Source organism: Cyanistes caeruleus, chromosome 4 (assembly GCF_971803275.1).
Source record: "Cyanistes caeruleus chromosome 4, bCyaCae1.hap1.1, whole genome shotgun sequence".
NCBI classification, from domain to species: domain Eukaryota; kingdom Metazoa; phylum Chordata; class Aves; order Passeriformes; family Paridae; genus Cyanistes; species Cyanistes caeruleus.
Window position 1 is genome coordinate 22070140 of NC_141704.1, and position 22743 is coordinate 22092882.

At 46.7% G+C, this 22743-nt stretch overlaps 2 protein-coding genes across 9 annotated transcripts in view; both read left to right on the top strand.

Moving 5' to 3' along the window:
- Window positions 1-7701, top strand: part of CADPS2 (calcium dependent secretion activator 2) — a 283784-nt gene extending 276083 nt beyond the window's left edge. For all 8 annotated transcript variants that reach the window (XM_086886988.1, XM_086886989.1, XM_086886992.1 and 5 more), the window contains 2 exons: window positions 2911-3015; window positions 6747-7701. In XM_086886988.1, coding sequence (XP_086743114.1) covers window positions 2911-3015; window positions 6747-6917 — 276 coding nt within the window. In that variant the 3' untranslated portion in view covers window positions 6918-7701. The remainder of the gene's footprint in view (window positions 1-2910; window positions 3016-6746) is intronic.
- A 9547-nt stretch (window positions 7702-17248) lies between these two features.
- FEZF1 (FEZ family zinc finger 1) lies at window positions 17249-19632 on the top strand. The gene is made up of 5 exons (XM_086885779.1): window positions 17249-17674; window positions 17825-18046; window positions 18218-18352; window positions 18612-18744; window positions 19328-19632. The coding sequence occupies exons 1-5, from the start codon at window positions 17249-17251 to the stop codon at window positions 19630-19632; spliced, it is 1221 nt and encodes a 406-aa protein (XP_086741905.1).
- The last annotated feature ends 3111 nt before the right edge of the window (window positions 19633-22743 follow it).

The following is a 22743-nucleotide window of genomic DNA, read 5'->3' on the forward strand; positions in this document are numbered from 1 at the left end:
ACTCTTGCATAGACAACAGCAAAGAATGTGACAGTAGTACCATATAATGAACATCTGCAAGAGACACATTATCTTTTCACTGCTATTGTTGCTAATAGGAAAGTTACTTTTTCCTAAAACCAGTTAAAAACAATTGTTGTTGCTGTCAGTTTAACTGGGTAATCTCAAGACAATTATCCAATCACTGAAGTTTTGGGGTTTGCAATAGATTGCCATCAGTCACAGTAGATCCATCCTTGTCTCTCTAACATGCTCATGGTTGTCAAAATGTGTGGCCTTGGATACTCTGAGAGGAATTTGCAGTGCTGTTCTTTTTAACAGACTCAAAAAGAAGTTATAGGGAAATCTTTATTTTCTAGTTATCCAGCAGATTTAAGTTTATGCAGCTTCAGCCTATACTAAGTCCTCAAAACTAGTGAATGTAAGACCAATCATTAACAAGAATCCTACCCACAAGTATCTGTGAGGATTCCACAAATATACTGGATGTGATTTTTATTAAAAATATGGTGACAATTAAAAATAAAAATACATTTTTTTCTAGTAGAACAGTAGTCATATTTTTTCTGAACAAGATGTGTTGACAGAAGAGCATGTACTGTAGTATCATTTCACAATCACCAAATTAAACATTTGTACTGAAATTTTAATGCATCAAAGTTAGTCACAAAAACATATTATATTGCTTTCATTCATTAATGAGTAGAAAAATAATTTCCTCCAATATCTTAGCTTTTTTTTCAGTGCATGTAAGAATATCACAGGTATGTAGAGTTCAAGTTTTACTGCATCCATCTTAAATAAGTTTCCTAGCTAGGCTTTAAAACATTTTGCCAGAAATCTGGAACAGTCTATTGTCAGTAATGTGTCCCTGTTCAGTATTGTTGCATGGGAAAATCAGTCTCAGAATTTTCAATCCTGTCTGGAGGTTGTTTGTCTGAGCAAGTTTGAGCCCATTGTGTTTTCTACTTGATACATACAAAATACATAATGGATGCATTACAGGAAGAATATCAGTTTTCAAAATGCTCCCCTACTAAAATAGTTCTCTTTACTAGGATTGTGTGTGATTGATAATATAATTTCTTGGCTTATTGGTTGCATTTGGATAGAATGTTTGATGTAGGAAATTTTATGTTTATTTAGATCAATAGAGTTCCCCAATTAATAAGTACAATTATATTTTATTCTCTAGACATCTGTATACATACAACACCTGTCATATAATTTACCACTTAGTAACAAGTCTCATTAAAAATATTTTGCAGGTACTTACAAAGGAAATCAATAGCAGCATGCATATTAGGAATGAAATAATGTAAATAGGATAAGAATTCATTCAGCGATTTAAAAACAATATTTTATGGATATCTAATCAGTCCCACATTTTAGTGACTAAATCAAACTTTATGAAATATGTAGCTGTCTGCTTTTTTGTGGTGCGTTTTTTAACTTCTGTAAAATCGCAAATTAATAGGAAAAACTCTAAAAAGTAGAAGTAATTTATTTTCAGTGGTTTATAATTAAAATACATTTGAACACATTCAAAAAAACAACAGAAGAATTACTAGATTAATATCTAATTTCAAATATCTTAAAACTGATAGTTATATTGTGATGAAACTGTTCCCTGTAAGGAAAAGGTATTTGTAGTTATTTACTGTATGTTTTTCAAGCTTTTTACAGCAAGCTTACATTTTGATGGAAGAATTCTATTTCTTTCTTTTGTAACATCCAGTAGAAAGTAATTTGTCTTCAATATATATTTTCACTGTATATTTTATTTTTTTTTTTCATATGGAGGTGAGTAATGAGACATGTCAGATACTTCCTATGAATTACTTTCACAAAATATACCTGCCTAACATGAGGCATTTTAAAATAGGCATATGATTTCATCTCTTTGCATCTCTCTGTGTTTTGCAAAGACACAGGAAATTATATTAGATAATAATTTAAGCCTCTTTCCTGAGGGAAAAGAGACTAGATACAGAGCTATGACACAAACTCTTTTAATCTCTCGCCGTTAAAATGAAAAAAAAAAACAAAAACAAACCCTTCCTTTTTACAGTTTGACTAAATGACATCTGGTTGTGATTTTACAGGAGGGGGAAAAAAATGCTACAACTATTTTTAGTAAAATCTCTTCTAATCCAGTTAATGTGAAAGAACTATTACAGCAGCTATTTGGAACTGAGCATTTTTTACAGTAACATAGACACCAACAGCAGAGGGCTTATTCTTAACCCATCCATTTGTGAAGTGTTGATTGAAAATATACCCATGCCTAAGACATAAAAAAGAAATAAGGTAGGTTGTAATTATAATTAGTAATTAATGTAAAACAAAACCTTAATATGGTTATTTTGGGGAGGGTGGAGTAGTGTTTTGATCATATTTAAAAACAGTTTCCAGGGATTTTTGATATTTTTTTACTTAATGATGGAGTGATTAAAAAAAAAATAAAGAAAAAGACAAATTCCTTTTTCTCTGGTACTGTTTTCCTGTTTAGATTGGAAAATCTAGTTATTGTAAATTCTCTCTCAAGATACTCTGCCTGTTTCTATCCTTGCTGTTTTAGCTGTCAATTCTCTCCTGTAATTGTATCTTTAATATCCATTCTCACTGACAGATAACAAAGTGCATAACGCTATTTTGCTTGAACATGTTGTAACTGAAAGATAAAATGGCAGGTGCTAATTCGTGTAAAGAATGGTTTAGGTCAAGTTATTTGATTTCCTACTGACCCATGCAATTCTCATAACAGGAAATTATATCATTGTTGACTTCAAGTGCTGATCTGTGATCATTTCAAAGTGTTTCATTACCTCTCATTACCAAATCTGTTAAATGAATACTGCAGGGTTATTTGGTGGTGTTTGTTGTTGGTTTTTTTATCCTTCTTTTCAGCAATGGTATAGCAACTCCATGAAAGTCATATGCATGTGGTTGGCTGACAGATTAGACGTTCAGCTTCACATCTACCAGCTGAAGACTCTCATCAAGATAGTGAAGGTAAATAAAATATGTTCGCATTAAACTGCATAGTAAAGAGAGAAAAGTAATAAAGTAATAACATAGAAGATCAACCCAGAAGTTAAGAAAATGTGGAATAAAGTTGTAAACTAATGTAGTTTAAGGTTGGGATTTTTTTTCCCCACAACTGTAGCAAATTCCAGAAGTAAAATAACTTATTAATCTCCTTAATGTTAATTATATGTGCACTAGTATTTGTCATAAATTCTGGACTTGGGGACAATTAAGATAGTTCCAAGAAATTTTGCAGCTAGCTGTACAGCATTGCTGTATGATTATTCTTACTAAGCTTTCATTTGTCTTGTTACCAATTTTTTAGTTTACCTGAATAATTTCAATTGTGTTCCTTCTCCATTTTCTCTCTTCTCCTAAAAAAATGAGTTATTTTCTTTTTTATGGGAGTGTAATTACTAGGCTTAATTGAAAACAGTATTCAATGCATTAAGTAACATTTTCTAATCTGTGATACTCAGAAGTAAGTATCAATAGAAATACCAGTCCCTCCACTTCAGTCCTCAGTTTTTTACATTGGCCAAAGTCAAATGCTTCCAAGTAGAGTGTAGCATGCATTGCAGTAGGCAATTATGGGTTAACCTACCATGAAAGAAGTTTCCTCCTAACTCCCTTTCAGATCGTAGTCAATACCCTTAGGCAAGAGACAGAAAAACATTTCAGATCTTTTTCTTTTTAATTCTGTCTTGTTAACTTTGGACATTCTTGTTATCTGTGCAAATGTGGAGTAAGAAACACCTGTTGTCAGTGGTGACCTCGACTTCTTAAAAATATTTTTTCATTAAGTTCTTGCAAGACTATAAAGTAAAAAACATTTTAACTAATGGGCACCGGAATTGCAACTGCAGCTTTCAGGATTCACTAGTTAAAAAGGAACAGAACAGAGAGAAATGCAAGAAAACAGTCATAATAATGATGGCTCCCTGAAACACCCAAGCTTAGCTTTGCTGGTTTTGACCATAACTGATTTCTCTGGGAGCAGGATTTGGCTCTTCACTTGATTGTGTGCCCAAATGGCAAAAGCAGTTTGCTGTTTCTTGTTGAAATTAATGGCTCGTGTGGAAGGTTTAAAGCTATTCTCACATAATCACAGAATCATAAAATGGTTTGGGTTGGAAGGGACCTTAAATATTACCTTGTTTCAACGCCTCTGCCATGGGCAGGGACACCTCTCACTAGACCAGGCTGCTCAGAGCTCCATCCAGCCTGGCCTTGAAGACTTCCAGGGATGGGGCATCCATAGCTTATCTGGGAACCCTGTTCCAGTGCCTCACCACTCTCACAGTAAAGACTTCTACAAATGTCTAATTTAAACCTACTCTCTGTTTTAATCCATTCCCTCTTGTTCTATCACTCCATGCCCTTGTAAAAAGCACCTTTCCAAGGCAGATACGATGCCCTGAGGAAGACGATCAGCGTTAGAGGATCTAAACCCTGTACCCCATGAGATCTAAGAACGGGCAGGCTAACTCGTACAAGAGAAATATCACCAGGGAGATTAAAGGATATTTGCAAAACTGAATTTCAGGTGAATGAGCAGCACTGCCAACCTGCCTTCCCTCTGCCACCTGGCACACTGGTTAGCCTTGTTCAAAAGCTCCCAATGGAGGTGGGAACACTGCTTCTGGCAGTAGCATTTCTGGGCCCATATACCTGGTTTGCTCTGCATGTAAATTCCAACTGTGTTATTCTGTGGCACCTTCTGTGGATATTAAAGATTGAAAGTGATGGTGTTAATTATTTTGGTTCTGGAAAACAGAAAATTTTGTGGACCTTGGTTTTGGAGGGTGAAGATAGAAGTCAGGAGCTCAGCAGACAGGAGGCTACTGGGAAATACAAAACAATGGTTCAAAAAGAGAATCATAAGAAACTTTATCTGCTTCAGCCCAACTGCAGAGACACATGGGGAGGCACAGTTCCTCCAAACTAGAGTGAATGAAGGCACGCTTGTGTTTGCTTTAGGAAAAAAAAAAACAAAATCAAACAAAACCAAACAAAAACACACAAAAAAAACCTAGGAAGCTATATTGCTCCTATCACCTCTTAAAAATATTTTTAATTTTTTTTTAAAAAAAAATTTTAAAAAATCAATCAAACCCCAAATAAATAGGAGGTCATTTTTGAAGGATACAGGATGAGTAAGAGAAATATAATTCTTTTGGATTTGGATGTGACAAAAGTAGTAGCATTATTAAGAACACAGAAGAAGAAACATTGCTCCCTTTATTCTCTTTAAAGGCTTATGATGGCATAAGGGTTTCATTAGATGTCTGAGACATGTGCAGAGGGATGTGACTAAAGGAGGGTCAAGGACAAAGAAAGTTAGGGAGAAATGAAAAATTAAGCTTGGAAGTGAACATTATTATCCTGCAAAACTATGTCAAGCGAAGAGCAATGTCTGAACCCCAGAGTGCTGGTCTGAGAATGGGAAGAATACAATGTAAAAGTGAAGGAAATTGCTGTAGGACCCGTTAACAGCATCAAAGCAAATTGAATGCACAGTGTTATAAAAAGGGAATGCAATGGTGACACTTGAAAAAGAACAGGCGGGGTACTCGCAGGAGTGTGTGAGCAAAACACAAGCTGCATCCATTGACTCTGACGTTGACCTGGGAAAGTCAAATAAATCTCAGTTGCAGTGATTCAAACAAGGTTTAAATAATCATCATAGTGGCAGAAAAAAAAATCTCACAACTGAATGTTACCCATTTTAAGAGTGGTCTTTTGCAGTTCTCTGAGGTATTGAGTGAAACAAGATCAAATCTTTTCTTTATCTAAGGGTTGTACATGGTCTTCTCTTCAGGCGGAGGAATGGACCTGATAGCCCTTAATTATCTTCCATTTTCTTTTCCCCATATTCTCTTCCAAAACATTCAGAATTTGTAGTGAGAGCATACACAAAATAAAGAACTGCCTAGATCAGTTTGTCCTTTTTAAGTCTTTAAGGGTAACATCAGGAAAGATTATTTCAAATGTGTTACAATTTAAAATAAAGTACACAGGTGATTTTCCATTTGCTTACTTGAACACAGAATTAATGAATAAAACAATTCCACTCAAAATTCTTATATGATGGAAGAACAAAGTAGTATTTGCTTGTTCATAGGAAGGTTGAATACCAGGGAAACAAAATCTTCTGAAATGAAAAAAAAGTAGATGCGAATCAAAATGTAGGGACTTAGAATGTAAATTAAGTAGGTAGTTACCTGAAAAATTCTGACACTGTATAGTATAGATCATAATTGGTATTCATTATTGCCACATTTGGCATATAAATGTAAAGAGAAATATAAATAAAATTACACTATGGGGCAAAGGTCAGGCATTTACATTTTCTGTTAAATGACAGAACTGAACTACCTGTAGCCAAATTCGTATTTCAGTAGGTATTTAGAGAAATTCTCAGCTAGTGGCTTATTGAATAAATGAAACAAATGGAAATTATTGAGAAATCAGCAGTTAGACTATGCTATAGCACAAAATACAACCTATTAAAGGAATGACCATAAAATCAGAATCTCTAGAGTTTGTAGAAATCTCATGCAGCCCAAAAACTAAAATCTTTATCAAGGTGATAGGTCCCTAACCTGCAGGAGGAATAAACCTGTTCCTCTGGCATGCTAGAAATGGCCAGTGTATAGTGAAAAAGTACTCAGACTTGCTGGAGTCCAACTCAGGATGTTTTACTTTTGCCACAGAAAACCTACCGAGACTTCAGGTTGCAAGGCGTGATGGAGGGGACGCTGAACAGTAAAACCTACGACACCGTGCACAGCCGTCTGACTGTAGAGGAAGCCACAGTCTCAGTCACGGATGCAGGAGGACTTCAGGGCATTACAATGAAAGACAGTGATGAGGAGGAAGGATGATATTTCACAAAGCAGTCAGAGCTGGCGGGTGATGGTCTGAGGGTGGGATTTATCTTTGCCTTGGGGTATTTTGGTAACTTGTCCTTGTAATTGCATTTATAGTTTTGCCTTATGATATCGGTGCAGAAATGTAATTTGCTCCATTAAAAAAGAAAGTAAGATTATCAGAGGAAAAGTGCCAAGGACTTTTTGAGAATAAAGGTTGTAGCATATTTTTATGTATAGCTTTGCTTAGGGCTGCAAGAACACTGGCATGGAGTTTGAGTTCCACTTGTGATTACATTTATTTCCCTTTTGTTTGCTACCATTCATTCTTGTAGCTCCATCTGATATTGATGTCCTGTGCAAAAACAAGATGTGTGTCTCACTTAAAACGCAGCTATAAAGGAAATCATCCTTGGAATGAGTCAATGCCCTAGGTAAAAAAAAAAATAGTGTATTTTCAGGATTACAAATTGTTTACCTTTTTTTTGTGCTTAATTTTACATTATTATGTGATGTGCATTAAAAATTTTAATCTTGGTTCTTTGTATATTGAGACTGATATATAAGCAGAAGAACTTCAAGGACAGTCAAACATACAAACTGCTTAAGAGTGTCGTGTCTATTCATTTTGCAAGTTTAAAGATATCTCATCCTGTTGGATGTCAGTAAGCTTGCCATCTATGTTTGTATTTCTGTGAAAATTTTCAGGCAATAAGAACACATTTTGTCGTGGCCATTTATGTATCTACCCAAGTTTGTATAGAATTCTACAATTAAAAGATGTTTTCAGTATTTCAAACAATTTGAAGCATTGTATGATTCCTCATGAGAATGGCATTTTTGAATTATTTAATTTACATAGTGATTTATAGCAAATATGTTTGTTTCTTTTATAGAGCGGATATATATAGCAAACAAGTAGCCAAGGACACAATGCATTGATAAAGGAAAAAAGCAAACAAAAACCCCTTAGTAGCAGATGAACAGACAGGGCCCACTGCCTGCTTTTTGATGCCCTCAGGATGAAGTAGAAAGAAGTCAAATTTTCATCAGTCAAAACTCATGCAGACAGATACCAAAAAATACAGCAGGGTTTTTTGGGGGTGTTTTTTTGGGGGGGTTTTTTATTTGTGGGAACATGACTAATCCCTGAGTTTTAGTACACAAAATCAGAAAGAACACAGATGACACCCAAAGAAGTTATAATAGGTTGCTGAGGTCCTGGTTGAGCCATAGCTTTATACCTAAGGGGCTTTACTGAGGAGCTGTTGTGGGTTTGCAAGGCTGATGTGAGGTTTCTGTGCAAGAACAGTCTGTAGGGCTTCAGGGGTCTATTGCAAGCATGCAGAAACTGAGAATGAGAGCTGCAGGGAAAGTGGTTTTCAGCACGTGGAAGCTCAGCTAAGCAGGGAAGGGCAAGTTACACTTCTCCTAGGTGTCTAGGGAGAAATCCTAAGTGGCAATTTTTTTTCTGTGGAAGCCAGCCTAATCATCCCATGAGCTGAGGTGAGCTCAGCTACAAGGAAGAACTGGGAGCTGGTAAGGTAGACCATTCTGCTCAGCTTTTCATCACCATCTCTGCTGGGCTGAAGGAGGCACAGGGAGCCCAAGCAGTATTTTTCCCTATTGGGGATGGATTTGGGTTTGGGTTTTGATAGCAGTAAAATAATTGCATATTCCTTTCCTGTCATTTGTCCTAGTTTTGCTGGTGTTTGGAAGCGGATGATGCTTGAAGGGTGATTTGGGACTCTGGCTGAGACCAGACTTGGTAAGGGATAACCTGCCTGGGCAGGAGCTGCAGCCTCAGACCCAGTCTGGCTGTAGCAGACAGCAAGGTGCAGAGGAAGCCAGGATGTCCAACATAACACCCATCTCCTAAACCCAATGAAGCAGAGAGATCAGTGTCAGTTGGGCACAGGGGGAGTTTTGTCTCTGCAAAAATCTCTCTGCTTCCCCTCTCCTCATCCTGACATTCCTTAGACCCTGCAGAGGTGCCTGTGGAGAAAACAGGTGTAAAGAGGTGAAGATAGGTATCATTCACTTCAGTGGCTCTGCAGTGCTTGCCAAGGCCTCCTAGTGCAGAGTTGTGCCACATCTGTGCAGGCTTTCACCAGAAGGCATTAAATTTTTCAAGTTCCAAGGTAGCCCAAGAATAGGAAGCAATACCTAAACTGAATGCTATCCCTAGCAAGCTACTAACAGAGTAGGGAACTGGAGTGGGACCTAGAAACACCAGGACAGAAGTGCCTGTCACCAGCACAACCCAGGAGGTAAGTGATGGGTCTGTCTCCTTCAACAGAGGGACCTGGCATTACACTGTGTCCAGCCTTGCTATCCAAAGGGAAACAGTCATTTGCACTCACCTCCCCTTTGGGCTTTTCCTCTGTCCCATGCAGCCCTCACACCAAGAGGGATTTCCTGACGAGGCAAACAACTCTCCCTGTCAATCTGGGCAATTACAGAGTAGGTTATAGTAATTTCACCTGTTAGGTCCTCAAGAGACTGTAGGCCATCGTGGTCCTGATGGGCCCTACCCACAGCCTCTGTCCAGGGACTCAATCTCAGCTCTGTCCAGGGCTGCTAAGCTCTGCCCCAGTGATGGGAGTGCTGGATTTTCACCTCAGCTGCAGCCCCACATGTGCTTATTTATGGGTCCTGTTTGTGTAGACCCTGATCCAGAGACTGACTTCTGAGCTTCCTGACCATCACAAACATGTTAATGGTCTGCTCTCTGAGTTGCCACCACCTCTTCCCCTGCCCTGCTCCCTGAGTGCTGGTGCCTAGTCCAGGCAACCAGGGAAGTCCCCCCTGGCTCCCTATGCCTTAGGGAGCAGCTCATCCTGTCTACATCCTAATACAATTTAAAAAAAAAAAAAAAATTAAGAAAGAACCCACCTGAACAAGACTATGACTTGTGAACTATGACTATGACAAGACCTTGTGGCTTGAAGTGGGCACAAGTTACTCAAACTTCACAAAGCACTATACATGTACACCCCATATGTCAAGCACTTCGCTATGCAATTTCTTCTGCATGCAGTACTTGCAAGATGTATTTGTCAGTAAGATAGAGATGAGTAAGAAAATGCTAAACAAAAACGTAAAACAAAGATGATGAGAATAATAATAATAAAAAAATACATAGATTATGTAACTGAAGAAGTTTCAAGATGTTTGGAGAAGAGAAATTAACTCAGACACAAAGCGTAGGATAAGTTATTGTTAAAGACACAGCACAGCAGACATCAGTGGAAGACAGGTCCAGAAAAGACAGTGCTTCAAGTGTCCTTTAATTTCTTCCAAATGCAAATAATTTTTTTAGTACCTAGGTTTGTGGAGCCGTGAACCGACATGAAGCTTGAGAAGGCCAGTGAGTACCTGCGTGACAGCTCCGGCGTTAGGCACCGCCGCCTCCTGCAGCCAGGGCAGGGGCCGCCCCTACATCTTATCTCAGGTGTTTAAGCGCAGCTGCGTGCCCGTCCCGAGCACTGTCCGCTTTGCAGGGAGGCAGCCAGCGCCTCCGCCGGGGCCCTGGGGGCTCCGCCGGGACCTCCACTGCTCCTGAGCGGGCGCGGAGTGCAGGGAGCCCTCGGGAAAGGGACAGCAGCGGTCTCGTGTAATTCATTCCCCCTGAGTCTGAGTGGTATAAACGGGCCTTTAGAAGTCGAATCAGAAGCCAGGACCGGGTGCCGCCGCTGCGAGCGGTACTCGGGGCCGGGATAGGAAAGCGATGCTCGCAGGTCTCCTGCCTCCGGGCAAAGGGGGCCCGGAGCCAAGGGCTCGCTGCCCTCGGCCGTCGCTTACCCCGGACAAGGAGGCGATAGGCAAGGCAGCAGCAGGGGAACCACCTCGGGGCAGGGCGACTTTGGGGCACTGAGCCTCCCACCTCCAGACAAGCAAAGCCGCCGGCTCAGGCCGCTCCTTCGAGCCCGCACCGGCGGGTCCGGCAGCCGGGACCGGTGCTTGTGGAGCGGCCCCTCCCTTTAAACGCGACCCGGAGCAGAGGGCAGCCCCCGGCGCAGGAACCGACACAGCTTTGGAGGAACAGCCAGGCTCGGAGGGCGAGTGGCCCCGGGGCAGCGGTGCTCACCGAGGGCGCCCAGCGGAGCGGCCTCCCTCCCTCCTTTGCCCTGTGGGCACGGCACCCACAAGAAGCTTCCCGGGCTCCCGGGGAATCTCGGGTCAGGTGCCGGATGTCTCCAGGTTTTGGGAAGCTCCTCCTGAGACCCACCAGGCTCCCGGCGCAGAGGGCGGGCGGGGCACCAGTGTCAGCCTCGGAGTGGGCAGCAAGCGCGGCTCCACGAGGGACGCGGCGATGAGCGCGGGGGGCCGGGGAGGGAGTGTGAGGCTCTGAGGCGGGTTCCTGCACAGAGAATGCCCCTTAGGCACCTGCCGAAGGGGCTGGATCAGACGATCGAGTGTCAGCGGAGGAGCGCGGAGCAGACGGCGGGAGCCGCAGCGCAGCGGCGGGGCAGTCGGGGGGCTGGGGGGCTTCTCGTGTCCGAAACGGGAACCCGGGACCCCCGTCACACCCGCACAGACACCACGGCTGGCCTCCCTCCGGCACGGGCGGCCTTTGTTTTAACAGCGACTGGGGGGAAAAATATAGCTACACAAACAAAAAAAAAAAAATAAAAATCAATCACACACACAAAAATATTGTTTTCGGCCTTAGCAGGTGTATTGTCGTGTCGCCCCCTCCTCCCCTTCCTCCCTCCTCTGTTCTGAGGGTGTCTCAGTTGTCCCCTGTGTGTGTTCCCTGGGAGGGCGCCCAGCGAGCAGCTGGGAAGGTGGTGAATCCACCCCGGGCTCCGTCCAGCAGCGGCTGCGACAGGGCACGACTCCTTTCTTTTACTTTCGTGCTTATTTTCACGTTTTTCACTTGGCTTCTCCCGCTCTCTCAGCAGCGGCACATCGAAACGGGTCCCACCATAAACGAGCGGGGTTTTGTCCCCCTCCGTGTCCGGCGGACACTTCCCTGTCGCCATGGCGAGCCCGGCACACCCCAGTGCAGGGAATACACACAGCGACCGGCTCCTCGCTTTGCTCTAGGTTACCTCCCAATACACCGACAGAAAATGGAAACAAAAAATAAGTTAATTGCTCCTGATCCTATTCAGGAATCTTAAAAATAAATAGCTTCCCCCAGCCAAAGAGCGCAAGGCGTTCATTTAGCAGTATCGGGGCTAAACATTTGTTGAACTGGGAAAGGAACAAATGAGAAAGTGTCATTCATGGCTCCAGCTGCCGCTGGCCTCTCCCAGCCACTTCCACCAAGGGCCCTTTGGAGTTGATGACACCGCTGGGTCCCCTCACAGGCGGACTGATTAGATTAGACGTGATAGCTGCAGTCCACGTTCGGAGCTGGCACACTCGGCCAAATCGCTCGCATGAATTACGGGAGGGCCGGAAGCGCTGCTTTAGAGGGTCACTTGTAATTTCGTTTATATGTGATTAAAGGCTTTATACATGAAAAGGCTTAATTTGCACCAGTTTGGTTTTCGATTTAGGGGGTCTGTACGAAATGTACTGTACTGCCAAACTTTGTTTTACCTCCGGGAGCGCTTGTATTTTGCGGGCCAGTGTTAAATGTTTTTCTTTTGCGATGGATTCGGTTACAAATAGCAATACTTTATTATTTTGCTTGCGGTGGAACTGCTATAGAAGGACGCCAGCACACCCTCACTGTACGGAAAGACTACACGTAGTCTCCGAAGGCATATACACACACGCACTCACATATTTATATTATTTTCTTTCACCGCAGAAATTATCATTGGAGAAAACGCCGAAGTGTTACAGTTTAAAAGCTGGGAAAGGCCAAGCGCCTTTGCCCACGCTCCAGAAACCGCAGAGGCCGAGGTTCCTGCGAGGTGTATTCGTGCTTTGCGGTGACCTCCGCAGAGCCGGGGGGCCAGGGGCGCCGGGGAGCCGCGGTCGCTGCCCCGGCAGCCGAGCAGGCAGCAGCAGCAGCAGATTGCCAAGGAAAGGACGGCGGTCGGGATCTCCCCCAGCGCCGGCTGATGAGCTGTGACCGCCGGCCGCTCCACTTCCCCCCGCTCTAACTCCCCCGTTTATACTTTTACTTCCCTTCAAAAGACAGTAAGCGACAAGTTCTGAGCGGCCAGGGGCTGATTCCGAATTGAAACAAGGCAGGGCCAGCGCCCTCCGCCGCGGCGGGGTCTGCGGACGGGCTGAGGGGAGCACGGAGTTCCCGCTGCGTGTCGGGGTAAATCACCATCACCTCTTCCCAAATCCGCCCGCTCGGCAGCGAACAGCTTGGACTGATGCGCAGCGAGAGCGAACCCAAGCTTTAGCTGCGAATCCCGGCAGTGTCACTATTAATGACGACTATGAGAACAGTGACAACAATAATCGGGGTCTGTCCAGCCGCTGTCGAGTCCGCCGATGTCGCGGCCAGAAAGATGTTCTGTGACCTCCCGGGTTCCCTCCACTCTCGGGCTGCCCAGAGGCGTCCCGGAGCCCGGAGGGATGCTGCCGTCCCCGCCCTTAGCCGGGCGCGGGGAGCCGGCTCCGGGCGCACGGAGGGAGCAGACCCCTCGGGCAGGAGGGCTGGGATAAAACACTCCCAGGAAAATATTAATACAAGCAACAGAAGGTTAGCGGAGTTATTATCCTTTTCAATTCATTTTTTACTTAAAAACGCAATGGAATTATTCATTTTATTAAGGAGGAAGAAATTAAAGATTAGGCTCTAAGGCGGTATTTTACCTCCTTTTAATCGCCTCTGGGATCGGATTGGAGTAATCCTGACGACGAGATGAATTCGCCGATGACTGGGATTTTGAGTGCATGTAGAGATACGTTATGATAATAATGCAAGTGAGCAATATCAAGAACATACCTTAGGAACGAATGAAACACAAAACCGATTACAGGGAAAAAGAGAACAGCAGCTTTCCCGGGCAGAGCACGAAATCAACTCGAGGCAAAACTTTTGCCCTTAATTTCTGCGACGGTTTGTAACTGTGGGAGTCCGGAGGGCCTGGCTCCTTCCCCCGCCGGCTCCTTCTACTGGGGCTCGGTAGGTGCTGCAAGCCCGGAGGGAGCCCGGGCCCGCCGTGCCCCCCAATAGAAACCGGCCCACAGGTTTCAGGGCTGTAAATCTCCCTGCCTCCGGAAAAACAACCCTGCACCAGCACGGCAGAATATTTGCAGCTCGGCAGATATGTAAAACTTAAAAAAAAAAAAATGCGTTCTGAGAGCAAGCCAAAGCTCAAGAGAGGACTAAATGGATATGTCGAGGCTGATTTTAGTTACTATATTGTGGGCCACATCGGCATGTAGCATGGCTTCATCTCTGAGACAGGAGAGGATGACGTCCGTACCCCCTATCACCCCCCCGAAAAACTTTGCTTTTACATCGCTACGGAAAATTGGACATTTACATTAGTTATCGTGAATGGTACCGAAAGAAAGGGGGATATATTCGTAGGGAAGTAACGAATAATAAAGCTACAGCTTCTTCAAAAGTGTATTTCAATATTGAGGAGACCAGTATAATTGCAATGGCAGGGCTGTAATTGCTGCTTTGGGATATTTACCCTGCTCAAATGACACTACATATTTTACTTTCAAACACATGTCAAAAGTCAATCCCAAAAAGACCAGTTAAGAACAAGCTGTTAACATATTAAGTATATGAGATTTGAAGCCTCTAAAACCCACTCGACAATAATTCCCTTCTTCAGCACCAATCAAGAGGAAATTTGCCTAGATTGAATTAAATGTAAATTGCTCTGAAGGAGGAAATTCTCCTCTGGCGGACACAAAGTACGAGAGAGCCACCGACACTCGGGAGAAGCGGGCAGCCCGAGCCAGCTGCCCTCCCCGGGGCTGGGGTGGGGGGTGGGGGGACCGGCTGCGTCCCCCCGCGACTCCACCATCCCTCCTTCCTCCAGGTAAGAGGCGGGCGGCTGCAGCAACCCGATCCGGGCCAGCGATTCCTGTTTTACCGCCCCGAGCCAGCTGCCGTGGGGATTGCGGGGCATTTCACGCGAGCGGGGCAGCCCCGCTCAGCGGCCCCCAGCCAGAGCAGGGAAAAACAGGGAGCGGGGCCGGGGCGAGGCATCGCGGCCGGAATCCCCGCACAGCCCAGCACGTCCCAGTGCGGATCCCGGCCTTCGTCCGCCTCACGCTTTCCCGCACGGCTGTGTCCATCCCGACACGTCCCCAGAGCAGCCCCGGCTCCTGTTGCCCGCCTGCGCTCCGGGACACCGCAAGGACGGGGCGGACACGGAGGTCGCAGGGTGAGCAGAGAGTGGTGCCCGGGCCACTGCCCGTCTTTCGACGTCCGTCCTGGGGGCCGCAGGACATTCTCTTCCTCCGTGCCCCGCATCTTTGCTCGCACGGAGCTGCCGGCCGCGGAGGGACCGTCGTGGAACGGCCGCTGCCTTGCTCTCCTCAAAAGGAGCCGCCGTGGCCTGAGGCCGCATCGGCCAGGTCACAGCTCCGGGGGCAAGGATGCCTCCCTCCATCGCTCCTTCCGTCTCCCCGTCTCTCCCTCCCTTCCTCCCTGCTCTCACTTCCTCGCAAGACGGCTATCCTGGGCCGGAGGCTGCGGGGGGAGACACTGCCATTTGCCTGTTCCTGGGCTGGTACCGAGCAGTGGGGGTCGGGCCTCCTTGCCTCGCTGGAGGCCTCCCTCCATTAGCAAACCCGAAACCTCCTGCCTCTCTTCCCCTGCCTCGGAGAAGGGCAGTGCTGGACGTCTGAAGTGGAAGCTGCTGCATGGGTACCTCCGCTGAGGGACGGGCTGCTCGCTCCCGGGGGTTGGCAGGGACGGAGGGACCTTTGGCTTCTCCTGAGTATTATTTCGGTAGCGGCCTCTCAGCCATCAGGCTAGTGAACCCCAGGCCGACGGGAGGAACGGGACCTTGTCCTGAGCCCGAGCTGTCGGATGGTGCGGTGGGCGGGAATACAGAAAGTCCTGCACCCGCTGCTGCCCCTCTCATCTCCCCGACCTTCGCTTCGCTGAAAAGACGAGCACTTTCTGTGTTCGCCCCGAACAGGGCCGTCAAGCTTCTATTTAATACATGGTGACCACATCTGTTTAGGTGCATATATACCTATAAACAGTGTGTGAGCTGTATATTTCTTCGTGTATCTATGCCAAGCCTGAGTTTTCAGTATTTGTGTTGTGTGTGTATTCTATAAGGACACAGAAGCTATGTTTAGTGTATATGCAGGCTACATATGTGTATATATATATATATATACAAAATATATATAAATAATGCTTCAGATTTAAAAGGCACTCCTTCTTCCTACCTCCTTTTTCTTCTCTTCCCCTGCCCCAGGTTTTGAATCATCCTTTTGCTCCCAAGCACTCGTTCCATTTGGCCCGGGATGTTCCTGCATCCCCACGCGCTGGTCTCGCCGTCTGCTTGTTGCAAGTCCCCCGCTTATTTGTCTACTCTGTTTTCCAAAAGCTCACTGCCACCTGACCTTGTTCTTTAAAACAGTGAGCAGTCCCAGGAGCAGTCCCAGGAGCAGAGCAGCCATTTCCCTCCCTCCCTCAGACACACACACGTAGGCACGCACAAAAAGAGCTCGGGCTGGAAAGTGGCAAGGAAACAGCTTCCCCTCCAGCCGCTTCTTCTGCAGCACCTTGTTTGACAAACACCCTGGCGCTTGCCCTTGAATTGGGTTTCACATCCCTATTTAGCACTTGGACAATGATTTTAGATGATGTCATTTAAAGCCAAACAAGAAAATTGATCTCGGATTTGCTTGGCCTCTAAAGCCTGGTTAAGCAGATTGCAAATAATAATAATAAAAAGAGAGCGGGAGGGAGGCAGAGGGGAGAGAGGCGAGAAGGAGGGAGGGCCACCTCCTTCCCTGGGCGGGGGAGGCGCGGGCGCCAATGAAAAGTAGCCGCTTGCTGGGGGGGAAAAACTTTTCCTGTTGACTGTTGGAAGCGAATTGAGCAATTATCTAGTTTACCTTCTCCTCTTGGAAGTTAACGATTGGCGAGATCTTGGCTGCGTTATTGACACAACACTTTCTATTGATAGAAATAAGTAGCGATTGTCCCGAGTCATTGGTGCGCCAAAGTAAACTGTGATGGGCTGGCATGAGTCCACTGGACTGAGAAGGCTGGTTCCGCCGGTGGAGGCTGTGGTGATGGTGGCAGCGGCGATGCTGGTCTCCCTCTTCGCAGATCAGTAACAAGAAAAGAGGCAGAGAAAGTGAAAGAGAGAGAAAGGGGAGAGAAAAAAAAAAAAAAAAGAAAAAAAAGGAGAAAAAAAAAAAAAAAAAGGAAAAAAAAAAAAAGAGGCGTCTACCAGAGCAGCTCAAACCGGGAGAACAAATGCAATTCAGCCATGGACAATAGTGGCCACCACACGGCGACCAAAATCCTAGCGACTCCTCCGTCCAGAGAAAGCCTGTCTGCCAGGAGCAACATGATCAGCACGCCCAAGCCACTCGCCTTCTCCATTGAGCGCATCATGGCGCGGACTCCAGAGCCCCGCTCCATCCCCGTCCCGCAGCTCCTCCATGGCTCCGTGGCCAAAGGCGACCCCAAGCATCCGCTGCACCTCAACTCCTCCATTCCCTGCATGATCCCCTTTGTCCCGGTGGCGTACGACACCCTGCCCAAAGCGGCGGTGGCTGGAGCGGAACCCAGGAAGGCTCACTTAGATTCCTCTTCCTCGCCCTCCTTTAGCTGCGGCGATCTCTTGAACTGTGCCCTGAGCTTGAAAGGAGATTTCCCCCGCGATGCCCTGCCCTTGCAGCAGTACAAACTGGTAAGACCCCGAGTGGTCAATCACTCCTCCTTCCACGCCATGGGAGCCCTGTGCTATTTCAACCGAGGCGACAGCCCCTGTCACCCGTCCTCCAGTGTCAACATCCACCCGGTGGCTTCTTATTTCCTTAGCTCTCCCTTGCACCCGCAGCCCAAGGCTTACCTGGCGGAGCGGAACAAGCTGGTGCTACCGACCGTGGACAAGTACCCGGCGGGGGTGGCCTTCAAGGATTTATCGCAGGCTCAGTTGCAGCACTACATGAAAGAAAGTGCTCAGATACTCTCGGAAAAAATCGCCTATAAGACGTCGGAGTTCAGCCGCGGCTCCCCGAGCAGCAAGCCCAAAGTTTTCACGTGTGAAGTTTGTGGAAAGGCAAGTAGCGCCGTAGCCCGCCTCCCTTCCCCAGCCTCCTGTCCCCGTCCGTCTGCCCGCCGGATGTCTGTCGCTTGCTTGCTTGATTTTTAAACGACGGCTCCCCCTCGGCACTCTCGCCTTCTAATCGCAATTTTATTTTATTTTATTTTGTCTGCTTTCTCTTTCAAGGTATTTAATGCACATTATAACTTAACGCGCCATATGCCGGTGCACACGGGAGCCAGACCCTTTGTTTGCAAAGTTTGCGGGAAGGGCTTCAGACAGGCGAGCACGCTCTGCCGGCACAAGATCATCCACACCCAGGTGAGCCCATCCTCTGTCCTTTCCTCCCTGCCCAAGACACTCCGCTCACGTTTTTCGGGGAGCTCGGCGTTTGTCCGAAACAGCGGCGCGGGCAGATTTCGTTTGCCCCGAACGCGGTAGGTACGGCGGGGAGCCCCGCACCGGCATCGGCCAGTTAAACACACACAGCTCCACAAATGAGCTCGTAAACCCCGCTAAACAGAACACAGACCCCGCGATACAGCCAACAAGCCGTGACTCGGTGTTTGCTTCCCTCCAGGAAAAGCCACACAAGTGCAATCAGTGCGGCAAAGCTTTTAACCGGAGCTCGACTCTGAACACGCACACGCGGATACACGCCGGCTATAAACCATTTGTGTGTGAATTCTGTGGCAAAGGATTTCACCAGAAAGGTACCAGGCTCCAGCACCCTCTCCCTTCCCCGGCTTCCCCCTCCCCAGGCCAGGTCAAGTGCCGGGACAATTTGCGACAGGGAGGGTTGTGGGGGAGTGGATTTTGCGTTCAAGTTTTATTATTAGGTATTTAGGTTACTTTTAAGCTTGGCTCGCCCCGGCACATGTTCTGCCCCTCTGTCCGGGGAAGGGCGGACAGTCGTTCCGCTGGAAGCCCCTGGTCCCCGCTCACCGCAACGTGCGGCTTCCAGCTCGGTTCGGGAAACGAATTTGCCTCTTATACCCCCCTCCAAATACAAAAATTTAGCTACTTTTTCTTCCCGCGTTGCTGTGAAGTCTAAATCCAGGGGGTTTTTTTCTGTAACTGTTGTGATTTTTGTTTATTCGATCCTTTCCTTGTTGCCTGTTAAGTGTATCAGCCGCCGGGAGGATGGAGAGAAGGCGGGAGGTTTGCGGTCGTTTCACCCAAAAGTCGAACTCTGGTATTGGGGCAGAGTTTGGAAGTTTTCTTGATATTTTTATCGTCTTTTCAGTGTCCGTCTTTCAAATCCAGGTCCGTTTGCCTTTCTTGTCTCATTCACAGGCAATTACAAAAACCACAAGCTGACTCACAGCGGGGAAAAGCAGTTCAAGTGCAATATCTGCAACAAGGCTTTTCACCAGGTGTACAATCTGACCTTCCACATGCACACCCACAACGACAAGAAGCCCTTCACCTGCCCCACCTGCGGCAAAGGCTTCTGCAGGAACTTTGACCTCAAGAAGCACGTCCGTAAGCTGCATGACAGCGCCCTGGGACTGCCCCGGGCCCCCGCCGAGCTGGGGGGGCCCGAGCCCCCGCCCCCGCCCGGGGCGCTGCTGCAGGGCCCGCCGCCGCTCCAGCCGTGAGGGCCGGCTCCGGCCCCGCCGGGCGAGCCCCACCGACTCTTTGCATGCACCTGTTAAGCTTGTGTATTATGCTCTATATCGCCACTAACGTTAATGGGACTGGTTGTTTCCTATTTTTTTTTTTCCCTTTGTTCTTTACAGACTATTTTTTTTTTTTTTTGATGTCGCTGCATCTCAGGTGGAGAGATGGTTAAAAAAAAAAAAGCGAAAAACAAAAAGCGCGAAGCCAATTTCTGCTGTATTTATTTGGGAATCTGTATTACCCGAGCCGGGAATGCTGCACCACTTTAATTATTTCGATGTATATATATTCCCCTTGTGTTGATCCTGCCCTGCCTCCGCTGTCTGCTGGTTATCCCACCCTTCTTGGTTTCCTCCTCTCCCTCTCCCCCTGAATATCGTATCTATATGGACACAACTGTTCTCTGTGTACGGATTTGAATTTCGCATTGATTCTTGCACGTGGAGAGAAAAAAAAAAAAAAAAAAAAAAAAGAGTTCTTTGACCTGATGGAAATAAACCTTTGCCAAGGAGTGACTGAGGCGGCGGGGGCTGCGACGCGGACGGGCGGGCGGGCAGGCGGGGAGCACGGCAAGGCTCTCCTCACCCTTGCCAAAACACTGAAACAACCGCTAAAGGCTTTAATTAAGAAGGGTAATTAGTTCGAATTGATCAAAGCAGGGTTGTTATGTTATTAGCTGCTCAGCAGACTCTGCCAAGCCGAGCCTTGAAAGCGAAGCCCGCCCGTCGGTGGGCGCCTGAGGAGCGGCGGGAGGGGTTCTGGGGTTACACCGCTCCCGGGGGAACCGAAGCAGGCACGGAAGATGGGTGCTACCCCCCGGGAAGGGCAGGCAGGCCCGCTCACCTCTGTCTACTGTCTCAGGGCTGTGCCCACAGCCCCACCTCAGGCTCGGGGGTTCTTCTCGGACAGGGGCCGGGCCGTGCTTCACTCCGGGGTAGGGCCCGAGGACGGCCGCGCTAGGCAGCCCGGGGAGAAGGGCAGGGTGTCCCACGGGCCCCGGGGATTTGCCCCACCCGGGGGACCTGTCAGGAACGTCTGCGGGTCTGCCCCAGAGTGAGCCGTGCAAGAAGGGATAATGCGACATCCCAGGTCTCGCACAGGTCTTGTACACCTGGAGCCCTCCCAGGGTTTTGGCTTTTGGCGAGGAGCGTGGTTACAATGGTAATGGTTTAACGCGTTAAGCCCAAGAGAGGGATGGATATCGCCTTGCAGGCGGCGCTCCCGCCCCCTCCTGGGTCTCTCCCCCGGGGGTGTCCGGGCAGCAGGTGTGGCCCTCAAGCAGGGGCCGGCGGCTCTGCTCACCACCGTGCGCCTTGGAGAGGGGAAGCGCTTCTCTCTCTTTTCACACGTGTCACATTACCGCCGGAATCTCATGAGCAGGCGGCTCTGCGTGGAAAAAAGCAAAGCAACAGGTCAGATCCACAGCTCGGGCACACCCTGAGGCACCCCGGCAGGGCTCAGCCCTGCTCCAGAGGGAAAGCGGCCGATGATTTGGATGGAGGGTCTGTGCTGATGTGCTGGCCGTGCAGCGCCGTCCGGCCTCCCTCCACGCGTCTCCCCTTCGGAGAGCTTGGGGAAACCGGGAGCCGCTTTTCCCAGGGGACTGCGGCAGTAGGGACAGGAAGAAGGGGAGGTGAAACACCCTTTAAATGATCCCGGGTAAACTAGAAGTCGGAGTGAAGTGGGGCAGGGAGGAGAGGCTCCTGCAGAGCTGTGGCGACAGAGCAGATGTCCTCCCAGGATCTGGCCCTATGGACACTTCTCTTCAGCTCTGCTTGCATCCTGGGACTAGAAGAGTGTCATTCTGGCTTGCACACAGATAAATTTCTCCCAAATCAGGCAGCTTCAGTGTGTTGCTAGTTGAAAGGAAAACTTTTGCAATATATAATGAAAAAGGTAAGGAGTCCAAAAGATCCCACTGGCTTGATACAAGCGTGCCATTACTCTGAGGTTCTGCTTGAAGGAAATATTTCAAAGCAGAAACCCAGCTTGCTTTCTTATTTAAGCATAAATCCAACTTGCTTTTCTTATTGCTGAGCAAGTCTGACAGCACAAGGTGCTGAAACTATACTTGGCCTTGCTAAATATCTTAATTTTACAATTATTTTAACCAGTTCAAAATTATTCAAGCACTACAAAAATACTGGTTCAACCCCAAAGGTATTTTATATTATGACAAAGGGATATGAATGTAAATATATGCTGAAGCAAAAGGAGAATATCATCTGGCCATTTTGTGATGAGCACATAACGTCAACTTCAAATCCAATACATACATGAGGCCTGAAGATGCTACTGGAGATTATGTGCACTAGTTGCTCAGATGTCTGTGCTCAATTTTGTTTTTTCAGATTGTTTTCAAAGTGCCAGGAGAAATGAGGACTCAGTCCTCCCCATGCAAAAGCTATAATTCCTCACTTTTTTTATGGGTAGAGGGGAGAGAAATTCCAGTGTTGCTTGACCACAGCCCATTGACATGTTTATAAACATTAACTGTGGTTTTTTTTTCCTTTTCTCCTGCAAAAGATCTGCAGTTGCTGCATAATCTGGATTCTTTTATGTCTTCCTGATGAAGAACAATATTTTTCTAAGGAACACACATGCAGGGATGACCATGTTTTGATATGGAGTGGAAGTGAGGCACCCTAGCTTTATTCCAAGGTGCAGTGGAGAAGGCCAGTGATGAGCACAGATAAGCATTTCTCTTCCTAGATATCTCAGAGTAAACACTACAGATGTGGGACTTCACAGGGAGATGAGGATAGCTCATTTGTTATTTCACTATACAAAACCATGTTTGTGCCAAAGACTGGTATTTATTCATGTCTGGAAAGGCCTGCACAAAATTACCTTTCATTTCCTCTCTTTCAAGATTAATCTCACGTCAAGTGAATTTCTAGTTAATGGTCAGAGGCAATTCAAAGTTGGTGAAATCATCATGAGAGACAAAAGCTATAATTCTATGTGTATACAAAGTGTAGAACTATTTACAGCTCTCCTTACTATAGGCAATATTTTAATTGTTAATTGTTTTTAAAAATGTGAATAATTTTGATAGGAGAAATGGAGCCTAAAGGAAAGGTTATGTA

Coding starts and splice junctions, on each gene's coding strand:
- FEZF1 (XM_086885779.1), top strand. CDS start 17,249: ATGGACAATAGTGGCCACCACACGGCGACCAAAATCCTAGCGACTCCT. Junction 17,675..17,824: donor CCTTGCAGCAGTACAAACTG/GTAAGACCCCGA, acceptor TTGCACCCGCAG/CCCAAGGCTTACCTGGCGGA. Junction 18,745..19,327: donor CAAAGGATTTCACCAGAAAG/GTACCAGGCTCC, acceptor TCTCATTCACAG/GCAATTACAAAAACCACAAG.